Source organism: Fusarium falciforme, chromosome 7 (genome assembly GCF_026873545.1).
Source record: "Fusarium falciforme chromosome 7, complete sequence".
Taxonomy (NCBI): domain Eukaryota; kingdom Fungi; phylum Ascomycota; class Sordariomycetes; order Hypocreales; family Nectriaceae; genus Fusarium; species Fusarium falciforme.
The window spans coordinates 3,375,247-3,389,511 of NC_070550.1; the positions used below are offsets into that span (position 1 = coordinate 3,375,247).

Here is a 14,265-nt window from a genome sequence, read left to right on the forward strand (position 1 = left end):
ATAACCGTGGTGGATGTATATTGGCCCTCCCGCATAGCTTAATAGATGTATCGAAACCCCGGTTGGGGAAGCTGACGGTTTGACCCGGCGTTGGTTTTGCCGCCGGTCCCAGTCTCCTTATCCTGCCCACCTTCAGCTCGCTCAAGCTTCTTATTTTCCCACTTGTGGATGTAGCGTAGCAAAAGGGCGAGCAGAGCGACGACAACACAAATGGCAGCGTTGGCACTACCTCCGGGTCGATATTGAGGGCTATCGCTGCTGGGGTAAAGATACGATCCGTAGATGGTTGCGGTATTGCCAATCATGTTGCAGATGGCAATTGCGGCTGAACGTTTGACAAGCGGACGGGGGAAGGAATTTGCTACCCACGATACAATGATTTGGTCTGGGGGGAAATTAGTGAATGGTCGAGGCGAGGTTGCACAAGCGAACCTACAGGAGGACACAGCGCCCATCGGCATGAGAAACATGGCAAAGAAGCGAGCTCCAACAACAGTGGTCCCGGCGGCAATCGCGTTTCCGACGGCTGCCAGCAGCATGAGACAAACAATGTGCAAGGATCTGTCGTTTGTCTTTGCGGAGCTCAAGGTTACACAGATGGAGAGAAGGAAAGTGGTAAACTATTCGGCTGTTAGCAAACAAACACGAAAACAGGCGACCCATAAAGGAAACAGATCAAACACATACCCAAGCTGGAGCCGTAAGCCATAGGGTAACAATACGGCCATAACCGAGCGTTCCAACGATTGTGGGGAAGAAGTATTGGAAAGTCTGCGACAGCAAGCTAACATGTTGGATGAGGACGAAGACGTATACCCGGTAGTCACGGACGGCCATCTTGACTCCATCCCATACGGTTTGTTCCCCGTATGTATCGGCCTCGCTGATGTCCTGGGCGAGTCTCCAGGCAGCAAAGGCACGTTCCTCTTGGGTCAACCATTTGGTGGTATGGGGGTAGTCGGGAAGAATGAAGGCGGCAAGCATGGCGAAAGCGATGGCTGCCACGCCCTCCTGATGGATTCAAGCTGTGTGAGTAGAGGTGTCGTTTCTATAGAGGAGGAAGGCTTACGATGATGAACAACCATCTCCATCCTTCGATTCCCTTAGACCCTTCAAGCCCACCAAGAATGGCCGCGCCTAGCAGGCCACCAAACATGTTCGCCAGGGCATTTCCAGCATAAAGCCAGGCCACGCGGCGAATAAGCTCAGCACGAGTGTACCAGGAACTCATGAGAAAGATGGCGCCGGGGAAGAAGGGGGCCTCAACAAAACCAAGGAAGAATCGAATGACCACAAGGTGCGTGAAGGAGTGCGCAGCGGCATTACACGTCGACACAACTCCCCATAGGCAACAAGAGGCACTGAGGTACAAAGAGGGTCGTACGCGAGTGAGAAGCAAGTTGGACGGCAGCTGCATCAGCAGATAGCCGACGAAGAAGATCGATGTGGCCAAGTTAAAGTCGGTGCCAGACATTTCCAGATCCACCTCAAGGGTACCCTGCCGGGCTTGGGCAAGATTCGAGCGGTCCAGGAAGTTGAGCAAGTACATGATGACGAGCGTGGGCATGAGCCGCATGTCGACTTTTCGAAGCGTTCTTTTGTCAAGTTCATTCTGCCACTCTGTGCTCTGGTTATTAAACCACTCCGTCCACACTTCGATGCTTGTCTCGTGGTTGGCAGGGGATTTGATGGCACCAGCACTCTTGGCTTCTTCCAGCTCAATAGATGCTTTGGCGTCCATAATGTGACAAGATGTAAACAGTTGAGACGAACAGGATTGAGAATACGCCAGCTCACGTTAATGAGGGGCTGTGCTACCTAGATATAACTGTCCGACCACAAGATCTTCAGAGCGTATCCGCTCGCTTGACGGAAACATACCATCGGCAGAGGAGAACTCAAGTGATAGACCAACCACCAACTTCAGTAGACGCTGGGATCGGCATGGAATGCAACATCACGCATACCCCGCAAACACTTCCGAGGCAATCTGAGCGGAGGAGGGACCAGATGTAGGTCCGAGATGGTCCTATGATCGTAGGTGTCGGATAAAGACTTCATGGTTCCCCGCAATCAATATGTTTCCCCAGCTATGACCATCGTTATCCGCTGATCATAGCGGGTTGATGATCCTGGTATGCTCCACTGTTGTTGCGGGAGCATGGACAACCCTGACTCGTGCTCGTCTGTTTAGGGAAGGGATCAACAGTTGCAACTGACGTAGCTCTTTTTTGTGATAGGATATCGAACGACTACGGGCTAGTATCGATTTGAGGGCAAAGGAGAATATCCGGTGTAATGTCTTTTGATGACTTGCAAGAGTAACAAAGATAGTTTTTACCATACAAGGCATGGTAGAACACAACCCATGGTCACCGTAATAGTGTCGTCTAATCAAATATCTAAACACCTCGAATCCTCTTCACCTCCTACCATCGCCGCCCACTGTGTACAGGATGATAAAGCGGCTCAAACCCCGGCAAAGCATCGCCCTTTTCAGCACTCCATTCGCTAACACTCTCTTTGCCCTCACGACACAGTTGATCCTTTATAATCCTTCTCTCTCTCGCCAACTCCAGCTCCTCTACCGTCGTTTCAGGCAGCGGAGACCAAATGTCGATCTTGGTCGCATGCTGCACATGCTGCTCCATCCGGTCACCAAAGTTACTCCGTTGTAAGTCCTCTATGGTCGGCGTTCTCGTAGCCCTCCATACGAGCGAGAGCGGTTGCGACGCAGTTGTTGTTCCGACCGTCGGGGTCGGTGAAAGACCTGCCATGAGCATACCTGGTGCCCATGGCGTACATGGACGCCATGTCTATTTCGGGAGCGGGCCTAGGAGTCGCAGGCTGCATGGCGGCTAGCAAAGGGTCGGTGCTTGGGTCCGGCAAGGTCAGAGTGTTGAACGAGAATTGCGACTGGCGGCTTTGACCAGGAGATGTATCAAAGTCGGAGTAAGACGTGGAAAGAAAAGGCGCCGGGAACATGTTGTTGTCGTAGGGAAATCCTGACGACCCGGTGTCGTCCATTGTGTTGTATAGGGTAGGTAGTTGATGTGACAGAATGCTGAATGCTGGCTGATGATGAATGATATAGAAATGCGCGAGAGTTTTGTTTATGTTTGCGTGTTAGTTTGAGTTTCCGTCGCCAGGAAAATAGATGATTGGTACCAATTTAATATTGAATCATGATGTCTTGTCTTTGGCGGCCTCGCCTTGGCAGCTGATTCGAGTTGTTGTCGTAGCACAGCCCCCCCTGATTTCTCGAGACGCCACACGAGACCTTGTTGTCATAGTCTCCATAGGCAGTATAGGCAATGTTGTTAGCCTAGATCTGAGACATCCGAAGGTACGGTTATGGCGCAGTCAGTCTCGTAGTGCTGGGCGTTCTAGAAGGCTCACTTCTGAGGATGGCAGGCAGTTTGGCGGCTGTGCACGGAGGTAAATATGTGGCTTTCTTCACCTGTGGGCCTGTGGCTTTACTTGTGGCTTCACAGCTTGGATGCCTAGCTCGCCCAAGTGGGGCTAGCCGCCTTTGAGCTTCACCTTGTGTTGCTCCACGGGCACTTCACATTCACGCTCTTTCAGGCTTCATTTGAAGAGCAGAGCGATTTGATTCTTCTCGTCGCCATCTTCATTATGGGCCAGCGACACCAGCTGTTCGTCATCGCCCGCGTGGGTAAGCACTATCGCTCCCTCGCTGCCGTCCATCACCAATGGCTCTACGGCGTATCGGCCCTACGTTCATGCCTTCGACTCCTCCGCATCTTTTCAGACCCGGGCAACCGTTTGGCCCTCAAACACGAGCTGGACCTCGCTGTTTCTTTCTTCAAGGACAAGCCTCCTCCCTCTGAGCCAGAAGAATACCAAGATGCCGAAAGCACCACCTGCCCTTTCCCCTTCATCACGACTTGTCTGGCCATCGGTGCTAGCTATGACTCCAAGACGGGCCAAGTCCAGGCCATTCACGAGCTTCGATACGACATGGGTTATGACCAAGGCGACAACAATGACGGTATAACCGTGATTGACGTTACTGACCTGGACCATGTGCGCTATTGCTTTGTGAACTTTGGCAGTGAGTCGTCTCTTGTGTTGACGTCGAGTGGCCTTGACTGACAGCTGTATTTTAGGCGGTGATATCTATGCGGCAGATGAAGATGATGCGGACCCTCAGAGTGAGGTAGGTATAAATAGAGAGACCAGCTGACGCAACCGACTCTTGAACACGCATCTGAATGGGCAAGGGCCATTTTGCGTCGTTGTCGTCACTATGTCTTTCCTCTTTCGAATTCACCTTGCTAACAAGACTTCCAGTTCGCACATGTCCCTCGTATCTAGCTAAGCTAAGTCGGATTGTCTAACAAGTGAATAGACGCTCCCCATTCCGACAACCCCGCTACCGAAACCCCCTTGACCGGACGAGAATACCTGAGAGGCTACTACAGCGAGTCAGATGAGATGGTGCAAAGGAACACGGAGGTTATCGAGGCGCTCGATAATACGCCTCTTGTCGAGGAGGTGGCACTTGCAAGTACGGACGATCTCTGCGTTCAAAGCTGTTACGGCACTATACTAACCTTTGCAGGAGCCTGGCCGTGGGGTGGCTGGAAAGATGAAGCTAAACTCAAGGCTGCCGAGCCGCTGCACAACGCCCAGGATGTGAACACGACCAAGTCACTCCGAGATATGGCTGCTGCCAAACTGTTCGACCGTCTTCTCACCTCGATAAATGATGATTTCGACCCTTCCCTTCTGGATGAAGTCCGAAATTTCCCCGGCTTTCAGCGGATGGTCAAGGAATACCTTATCTGCCACCCTGAAAAGGTTGGCCCAACGCAGGCCTCGGCCCATCTTCTTCAGCTAGCCTACGCTGGTGAGGAATGTCTGGAGTGGAATCTCTTCACGAAACTCGACCCCAAGACGATCAAAGCCGCCCTCACATCCGACGCGTTGAAGGGTGCCACAGGGATCAGCCTTACGGCCTTGCAGAACAGTGAGCCTGCAGAGCTCTTGGCAGCCCTGTCCTCTCTCGACCGCCTCCATACCCTGCAGGCCTTGGATCGGCCAGACCGCGAAGATGAAGGCGCCAGCAACCGACTGTTTGATGCTCTCGCCGAGTCAGACCATCATCTGGCCCTCAAGAAGCTGACGCTCACTGGCCTGTATGCAAACGGAATCCGTCAGAACATCTGGCGCCCCTACCGAGACCATCCCAAGACACTGCCGGCGTTCCCAGTGGTGCAACTGCTTGTCAGCCATGAGGGAAAGGATAGCGGCTTTGTCGCCTCTTCTGAATTACAACTCGAGTCGTTCTACCTTGGCGATGCCCCCCTGCCCCCGACCAGATTCATCAACGGCCTTTTCCAATATATCGCATCCCAGGTGCTGTGTTTGCTCAGCTACAACGGAACTGGCCTCCAGTGTGCACACTGCTTCTCGTGCGGACCTTCGGCCCTTGGAGAAGACAAATCTTCAGAGATTACAGCACTCCCGGCTGAGGCATATGCCATCGCAAAGGGATCGTACCACTCCAGTGCCTACAAAGGCGTACAGTCTAAGCTGCGGGATCTCACCCGCGATGGCTGGATGGCTGTTGTATCTAAGAAGAGCGACACTGAGTTCGCGGGTGTCGACAGCCCTAGCACCACTCGCATGCGGTTCAAGTACGCGTTCGTCCGCTCCAATGCGACCATCCAGGTCGATCAGAAGCACTGGAGGGGTTCTGATATCCAGCCTGCCGAGCTCGAAGTGGTGGACATGAAGGAATTCCTTCACAAGACTACACCTGAAGCCGACACGAGCAAACTTGCCTACCACGTTTCCAACCTCGAAGATACTCTTGTGCAGGCTACGCGTGCACGAACCATCGTGACAACACCTGATGAAGAGCCCCTTTTCTCTTCACTCAGCCCTGATGAGGCCTGTGTCATACTGAACAAGTTTGTCAGTGCGATGCCGCAGGTGCAGAAGACTGTGGCGAGAGGCTCGAGATGGGGCATCGGGGGTAAGTGCAACTTTGCCTTGCCGTTGCTTGGATGGAAAGCTAATGTGTTCGTTTTAGAAGATGCTTGGATCTCCAAGCTCGGGTTTGATGCCGATGAGAAGGACTGATTTTTTTGAACGCGAGGCCAAAGCATTTCGGCGCCCTTTGATCGAACGACATGTCTCGTTCGTGTCATGGATTTGTGTCTTTTGGCTTTCAACAGTGGCAAGGGCATCTTCTGAGTAGAGTTGGGTATGGGGCCACCTGTCAGGCACCAGTGCTTCGCGAGGTTATCTAACCTTCTGTAATGATTAGTACAAGGTGTCATGTAGCCTTTTGTAGATCATCCAACTGAAGTGTGTTGAGTTATGTACCCTCATTCGTTTTGCAGCCGTTATCGGATGGTGAATAAAGGCTGTTAGAATCTCTCTATCGCGGAAGCTTGCACATCTCTCCGAGTCTGCCCTGGAATGACCTTTATCGGCACAGGCAGGGGCAGAAGACCAACGTGACTCGCTCATATCCATTGCACAGCCCCCATTTGACCAAGTTTATGCCAAGTTGATAGTTCACAGGCGTCAATCAAAGGCCAAGCTTCCTAGCCAGGAACGGAGATGGTGGTCTTGATCCGCGAGCCAACCAACTTCCCCCATGGTTCACTCGAGGCCTGCCAAGCTGCCACCGTCCCAAGCCTCGCCAAGCCTCACGAGGTGAACAAAGACGTAGACCCCTGGACTTGGCAAGCTTAAAGTTCTGCCCGACAACTTGACATGGCGTGCGCTAAACATGGTCCTACGGATCCGCTCGGGCTGTGCATTGCCATAGCGCTTGGGCTGACAGGCTGCTGCGGGTCGAGCCTGGGCGGAAGGCTTCCATTCCCGGGATCGATCGATATTTGAACTCTGATATCGACTGATATCTAGGTCATCCGTTTGGCCGGTTTGAATGCCACGCGGTCTCGATGTTTATAAGCTTTGCTCTTTGTTCATTAAGTGGTGAGACTCTGGGCTCTTATGGTTGCGAAAATTCCGTGTTCCGTCTTAATGCAGGGGATTCCTGACTACGAGTCAGGTCACTGCATCCTCCAAGCCACCATAATCCAACTGCATCACAGACACCGCGCGCGTAGAATCAAATTGCCTACTGCGAATTTCGCGCTGATATTGTCTCAGTTGGCCCATCACCAAGTTTCAGCCGGAAAAGGATGTTGACGATTAGCTTTGGTCCAAACACCGCATTCGGCGCCAAAAGGTCAAACGCCATTCCAGCCAGGACGCGATGTCGGCGATCAGCTTTTCAGTACCCGATGTCATCTCGCAATTGAGCGTCTCGCTTAATTATCTTGACAAGGTGGCGGCCACTGCTCAAAGTGATCTTCAAGATGGGTACTGATGGGAACCTGGTTATAGCTCCAATTCCAGGGTCCATGGACTCGGCATTCAGGGGATCAGATGCAAACCAAGGCGAGTGCCAAGTTCGACGACGGATTTCCACAGCGCTAAGCGTGGCTATCAGCCCCTGCACCGTCTAGCCAGAGACAGTTGTCTTGACCAGAACGTGGCTGTTGGTGTCGAGGCCCGAGACCTCTTGTAGCGGGGAAGGGTCGGAATGCCATTCCGTGTCTTCTTAATAGTTGTGTGTGCCCCCCAAAGTTCTGGAAAGATTCTTGTTTCTTTTGCTGGATGTTGAACGTTTTGATCATTCCTCTTGGGAGGATGATGACATCTGTCGATCAAGAGATTTGCCAACAATTACGCGTTTTCCAAGTCACCTCGGTTGTTTCTTCTTAGACTTCATTCACGACCACCACGACATTTCAATATGGCCAATGGACCACCACCAGACGGGGTTGGGGAGACCGAATCCAAGGGTCCTATCCTCCTAGATCTGAACATCGCCCTGATTGTTTTGACGACGACTGTCATGGCAACACGGTTGTACGCGCGCGGCATCGTGACTAAGGCCCTTGGATTGGATGATGTGATAGCGATATTTGCATTCGTAAGAGCACCCAACTGACTGTGTTCTGTCATGTCGACTCACTCTTATTTGACTAGTGTCTCGCTATTACTTTGTCCATCCTTGAGATCACGGCGGTTGGGAAGGGTGCCGGAGCCCCGATGAGCACCCTCTCCCCAGAGCAGATCAATGCCTTTTTCTCCGTAAGTCAAGATCTGATTGAGTTGGTGAGAGTGATGCTAACTTAGACTTGTTCAAGCAACTGCCAATTAATCAACTAATCTTCTTCCTGGCTTGCGGCTTCGTCCGCCTTTCCATCTTGGCCTTTCTTCCTCGCCTGAGCAGAGACCGTAAGTGACTTGGCTCATGCTAATAATCAGGAATTAATTTCGTGATCAGGTATTTTCATGAGATACATCTGGGCAACTGGAGCTGTCATTGTCACTATCACTCTGACGGCATTCTTCTTTGTTCTCACAGAGTGCGATCCTATCGTGTATGTTGATGGCCTGAGTACAAGAGTGTTGCTTTCTAACTCTCTCAGTGACCTTTTCCACGCTGCAAAACCCAACAAAAAGTGCATCAGTAAACAAAAAGAGGCTTACATGATGTGGGCACATGCCATTGTTGGCATCTTCATCGACGCCGCTCTATTCGCTCTTCCGATCTGGGTAATTCGAAATAAGATGGCCGCTGGCGCGAAAGCCGTCAAAGTCATTCTCGTCTTTTGTGTCGGCTTGTTCGCTATCATGACGGGAATCATTCGACTCAGTTTTATCGTCACCACTGACTTTAGCGTCAACACGTTCGTCACATGATTGTCTCATCCTGCTCAGAGCTCTTGCTAACATCGACATAGGACCTACAAGATGTATCGAGTGGCCCCTTGGACCGTTCTTGAAGTCCATGTAGGCCTCTGGTGCGGGTGCTTCCCAGCTCTTCAGCCCCTCCTTCGCATCATCTCCTTCAAACTCGGCCTCCGAAGCCATCTGGAGAGCACCTACAAAAGAACAACACGGAACATGGGGACAGGCGCTCCAAGTAGTCACAACTGGCGTTCAAGCGGGTATATCAAGCAACAGAGTGCTATCGATCAAGAGCAGGAAAGTGACGGCGCGGGTAGGAGGGGCACCGTGTCAGGTGCTGGTGATTCGACGACGGAGATTATGCCGATGGGGAATATCGATAATGTTGGTAGGGGTATCCGGATGACGACTGATGTGATAGTCAAGGTTGAGGATGGGGTTGATGATGGGAGGGAGAGGAAGACCACATGGGATGCAGTCTGATATGGATCCTAGACTTGGCAAGCTTTCATTAATAGTTAATAGGATATCATTTGTTTACTGGCAAGCGTAAATACTTCTATCAACTCGATGAGCTTAAGACTATGCCCGCATTGGAGCCATAGGTTGGTAAAGCCTGGGATGGAAGTGGATAACCAATAAAGAGCTTCAGCCTTATAATCATTTAACCTTATTTAATGTCCAAAATTTAGACCTCGTATTTGCCTTCTTATGTATATAAAAACTCAATTTTTACGGCTGTCCATATGAACTATTCCAAAGGTGAGAGAAATGGCTTCGAGATAGGAAGATCAATCTTAGCTCGGTCTGCCCGTCTGCAGCTTTGGACAGGAACGGCCATAACAGTGTCATGACTAAATACTATGACGACTAGATTCTTATGTGAATCGAAGATCATGATATGAGACAGGACGGAAATGAGAGACAAGATCGTTTCTACCAACATATTCTACGCGTCATTGATGTCATTGATGTCGATGGATGTAGGTGGCGCCAGTGGTGATGCGATGACTTGGCATCGCTCGCCGATGGAGATAAATACAACAAAACGGACAGGGCCCCTAGAATCATCAAGCTGCACCTTTTCCCCTTGAAGAAGCTTGATGAGGGCTTCTACGGTTCAAGGAAGCAAACGTATTGTCCGTTTTGGGATTCCTCGCCGACTTGCAGCAGCCACACACATAAGCTCGCCACGTACACTGAACCGGCCTCTCCACATCCTAGGCAACAAACCCCCTGTCATAGGGACGCACGGCATCAACATGTCTTCAATCGTCGATAATGTCAAGGTAAGATATTGACATTTCACCTTTGGCCCTCCACAGTGGCTTACCCTTGAGCAGAACACCATTGCCGAAAACTTCGGTGGCCCAGCCGAAAAGCTCAGTACAAGAGGGTTCACGCTTGAAGATGTCCCAAGCCTGGAAGGCAAGGTCGGGGTTGTGACTGGTGGCAGCGAGGGTATCGGTTACGGCATCACCCACATTCTACTCAGTCACGACATCGAGAAGCTGTACATCCTCTCCTTGTCCGAGGACATCGTCAGCGACGCCAAGAAGTCTTTCGCTCAGGAACTTGGCCAGGAAAAAGCCGATCGCATTGTCTGGATTAAGTGTGACTTGAGTGACTGGCCTGAGACGAAGAAGTCTGCCGAGCAGATCAAGAACTCGACCGATCGTCTGGATATCCTCGTCAACAACGCCGGCCGGGGCATCATGACCTATCAGCTCACAGACTACGGTGTCGATCGCCACATGGCGGTGAACCACTTTGGCCATGTCATCCTCACCACCTACCTTCTCCCACTTCTTAAAGAGACCTCCAAGAAGCACGGTTTAACCCGGATTGTGAACCAGTCTTCAAACACTCACCAGGCGGCACCGAAAGACACCAAATTTGACAGTTTAGATGACCTCAACCAGGATCTCGGTCCCAACGCTCAGTACGGCAGAAGCAAACTTGCAAATCTTCTGTACACTCGGTACTTTGATCGAAATGTCACAAGGAAGGGATTTCCTGACCTGATCGTCAATGCTACTCATCCGGGGTTCGTGAGTACGAGACAAAGCACGGAACACATCCATGAACCGTATGTATATCCTCCTCCCTTGCCTTGAGTCATCTGACATCCCGATAGCTACCCTCTAGCCGGATACATGATGTCCACAGTCATGGAACCTTTCAAGAAGGACCAGTTCGAGGGTGCTACAAGTGCCGCTTACGCTGCCACGGTGACACACCTTACAGGACAATACCTCTGCTGTCCTGCCGTGCCCGAGCATGGAACCAACCTCTCTCAAGAGGTGAAATTGGCAGAGGATCTGATGGAGCTGACAAGAAAGGTCATTAGTGACAAGTTTGAGCCCTTTGACGATAGAAAGTTTTAGAGTCGCTATCAGTTACACATAAAACATGCCATTGAGATCCATCAACTAGTACGCCAAGAAGATTCCATCTCTGTGATGTCAACCACCAAGCTCTGCCCAGGTGACCGTGCATGAAAATTCCCTGCCCTCAAGTCGACGTGGAACTCTTCAGGGATTCTGTGTCGCGCTATTGTACTCCTCTCTGGACTGACAAGTAAGAATTTGACCGTGCCTGCGCCATCACGCATACAAGCGAAGAAGCTGTCAATGATCATCATCAAGTCGTCAGCCCAACCCCATAAGCTGGTCTCAAAGTGTGATAGGCCATCGATAACGCAACAAAGTGGTGATTCTCGGCCCAACTGGCAAATGAGTTGTTCGAAGATGAAACAGAGAAAGCGTGTCTCAAAATCGTCCGGAGTCGTCCTTCCTAACAACTCTTGCTCCAGAAACCTGAGATCAAGAGGTTCGTGATCTGGCCACTGCAGTAAGAGTTGATCGATAAGACTGCGCATCAGGCCATGGGGCCCGCATAGTCCGGCACTGGGATTGGTATGCTGCCCGGCAATGAAATGCAAGACAACTCGGGGCTGTTGAGGCAAAGAGAAGAGTGACGGATCGTGAAGCGGCCCTGCAAGAGCCTCTACAAGACCCGAGCAAAAGACGGAGGTGGGAGCTATCTTGCCGATACTTTGATCCCCACAGTGACCATCAACGAGTAGCATTCCGGACTCGGGGCCGGTTAGCCATAACTGGAACTTGGGAGTCGCCATGAGATAATTGGCCCGAGAAAGTGCCCTGGAGCTGAACTCATGGTGCTTTCGTAGGACTAGTGCAAGGTCTTGGAGAGGGACGAACCTCTCTGCTTCGGTGCAGATGGCTCCCATCACGTTTCCTCTTGACAGTCGTCGTAACGGAACAACTGCTCGATTCAATACTTCTAATCATTCACAGTTAGACACGGCAACGTATGTGATAGGAAGAGTAGACGAACCTTGGGACAACCATTCGACTCGTAGTTTATCCTGATTTGTTTGGTACATCGAATTCATCAACATTTCTACTAATTGGCGGTTCTCGTCGATGAGGGCTCGATGCCTCTCTTCATTCTCAGTTTTCCAGGTCTCAAATCTTTCGTCCCTAGCGACAACCTTTTCGTTGAGGGAATCAAGCTTGACATCTATCGTCCGTAGGTATTGAGAGTTCTCGGCAATACCCCTTGTGTTCAGATCCAAGCGGCATTGCTCCAGCCTGTTCTCGGCGCTCTTTACTGGCTTCAAGATCCCGTCCACTTCAGCCACAGAGTCCCCGAAGACAGACTTGCCAAACTTCTTGATTGCTTTTCCTAGGTCAGCGGCAAGTTTTGTGAAAGTGGGCCGCGATTACTTACTGGAACTGTTGCTTCTGCGGAGCAGAACTTCGATGAGCAGAGGGATGGACTTGACTAGTTGATCATGGAGATTATTAATCGCTGAGAACAAAGGTTGGTCTTGGGGATGGCTTTGACGCAGTTTCTCGGCGTTAACGATGCAGCTGGGTATATGTTCGAAGCTTGCAAAAATTCTTTCGCAGGTGTCTGTCCTTCTCTTGACGGCCTAAATGACACATGAGACACATGAATCACCATTCATCACAGTCAAAAAGGGATACTCACGTTGAATATGATCTGCAACCCTCCCTTAAGCAGTCCCAGGCCATCGTCCTGGGGGATGCTTTCCAAGAGAGGTATCATATTTCTTGAGAACCCTTGACCATGACGAAAACAGCGCCTGATAGGGTTTCCGTCTCCTTTGCTCCAATAAACCTTTTTTGTATCTTCGAGCTCGGCAAAAACTTGATCCCATGAACAGGAATCGGGGTTAAAAGTGTCCCAAAAGTCTCCTACAGGATCGGCCTCGAGGTACCTCTGGATTGCGGCCCTTAAGGCGCTGGACAAATGAGTACATAGGTGAAAGTGTGAGAGTTGGGTTTTATGGGTGACTCACGGGTTTTCGAGGGTTGGTACAAAACGAGAAGTGCTCTTATCATAGAGTCGGAGCGCGACTGAAGTGGTTCCCATTTTACTCGAGTAGTCCCGAAACCACTCATGGAAGATGAAAATTTCCTCGTCATCATTCATTCGCTCCCGTAAAGTGATAGGCAAGTTTCGTTCCGCCATATCCTATCACGACAGTTGGAATGAAGCCTGTTGCACACACGCGTCTGTAGAATCTTGATGATGTAGGGTGAGAAACCAGGAAGTAGATGAGAAATGTGGGGTAAAAAGAGACAGGGGAGAAAAGAAAGAAAACATAGAAGGGGAGGGTGGCACCTTGTGGTTGAGGTTCTCGACCAACCTGGCCGATGAATACAGGGAGCAATGTGAGCTCCGACCATTAGCAGCAGGGCCTGAAAGCCGTGTCATAGTTGGTCTAAAGATCCTCTGTTGATGGCTCCAGAAAGATTAGGTTGGTGAATGCAGGATGCGGAGACCTTTTGTGAGGCATTTCTTGCGCCAAGATGGCTGCATTGTCAAGCCAGCAACCGCCACTGTATACCTGGTCGATCAGGCTCGGGGAAATTGCCGGGCGGATGTGTAGGATGGGGGCCATATCTACAGCCTCTTGGAGACATACACGCTTGTTGATTGGGGCGTTGACTCTGACTGCAGGCTCAGCCTCCCATCCACCAAGCAGGCTGAAGCGCTCTGCACCAAGGTGCGTCTAGCTGAAACGTACAGGACCTTGGCTCTATCACATGAGTGAGATAGTGGCTGCAACCCTCTACTCATCTCGCACGGTATTGGTGGCAGCCCTTGCAAGCTGAGGATGCAACTAGGAATATGAGTGTGTGGTCTGATCCCAGAATGTTACTTCCAGTAGAGCCAGCAAAGGCGGGACGGTCGAGGGGCTTTGAGTTGCTGTGCATTTTGCCGCCTCTTGGACCTTTTAATGTCCACGCACAGGCCACTATCAATTCAATTGTTCATCTCGATTATCAATTTCTCTGTATCGTCATCTTTTATCGCGGGCTCCCAACTCGTAATTGTACCCCAGAAGGTGTTCCTTTGTTATGGAGGGCTACAGCAATCATGGGGCAGAGCCCTCAAAAGCCCCATCCGAAACTGCCAATCTCCTACCATTGGAAACTCCGCCTTCAGAAAGACAGCCAG

At 51.0% G+C, this 14,265-nt stretch overlaps 6 protein-coding genes across 6 annotated transcripts; 3 read left to right on the forward strand and 3 right to left on the reverse strand.

Moving 5' to 3' along the window:
- Positions 1-38: 38 nt before the first annotated feature.
- NCS54_00970400 (MFS domain-containing protein) lies at positions 39-1,741 on the reverse strand (the record flags this gene model as incomplete). The annotated part of the gene is made up of 4 exons (XM_053155043.1): positions 39-385; positions 437-620; positions 688-1,011; positions 1,070-1,741. 4 exons carry the CDS (start codon positions 1,739-1,741, stop codon positions 39-41), a joined length of 1,527 nt encoding a protein of 508 aa, XP_053011018.1.
- A 923-nt stretch (positions 1,742-2,664) lies between these two features.
- NCS54_00970500 (Hypothetical protein) lies at positions 2,665-3,027 on the reverse strand (the record flags this gene model as incomplete). The annotated part of the gene is made up of 1 exon (XM_053155044.1): positions 2,665-3,027. The coding sequence occupies one exon, from the start codon at positions 3,025-3,027 to the stop codon at positions 2,665-2,667; it is 363 nt and encodes a 120-aa protein (XP_053011019.1).
- Positions 3,028-3,636: 609 nt separating this feature from the next.
- NCS54_00970600 (uncharacterized protein) lies at positions 3,637-6,111 on the forward strand (the record flags this gene model as incomplete). Its single annotated transcript, XM_053155045.1, has 6 exons — positions 3,637-4,075; positions 4,131-4,180; positions 4,315-4,330; positions 4,373-4,531; positions 4,586-6,004; positions 6,062-6,111. 6 exons carry the CDS (start codon positions 3,637-3,639, stop codon positions 6,109-6,111), a joined length of 2,133 nt encoding a protein of 710 aa, XP_053011020.1.
- A 1,693-nt stretch (positions 6,112-7,804) lies between these two features.
- On the forward strand, positions 7,805-9,231 carry NCS54_00970700 (Hypothetical protein; the record flags this gene model as incomplete). Its single annotated transcript, XM_053155046.1, has 6 exons — positions 7,805-7,984; positions 8,041-8,145; positions 8,202-8,292; positions 8,342-8,438; positions 8,487-8,747; positions 8,802-9,231. The coding sequence occupies 6 exons, from the start codon at positions 7,805-7,807 to the stop codon at positions 9,229-9,231; spliced, it is 1,164 nt and encodes a 387-aa protein (XP_053011021.1).
- A 779-nt stretch (positions 9,232-10,010) lies between these two features.
- Positions 10,011-11,135, forward strand: NCS54_00970800 (Hypothetical protein; the record flags this gene model as incomplete). The annotated part of the gene is made up of 3 exons (XM_053155047.1): positions 10,011-10,037; positions 10,092-10,837; positions 10,886-11,135. The coding sequence occupies 3 exons, from the start codon at positions 10,011-10,013 to the stop codon at positions 11,133-11,135; spliced, it is 1,023 nt and encodes a 340-aa protein (XP_053011022.1).
- Positions 11,136-12,058: 923 nt separating this feature from the next.
- NCS54_00970900 (Hypothetical protein) lies at positions 12,059-13,272 on the reverse strand (the record flags this gene model as incomplete). Its single annotated transcript, XM_053155048.1, has 4 exons — positions 12,059-12,453; positions 12,505-12,709; positions 12,769-13,042; positions 13,100-13,272. 4 exons carry the CDS (start codon positions 13,270-13,272, stop codon positions 12,059-12,061), a joined length of 1,047 nt encoding a protein of 348 aa, XP_053011023.1.
- Between the last annotated feature and the right edge of the window lie 993 nt (positions 13,273-14,265).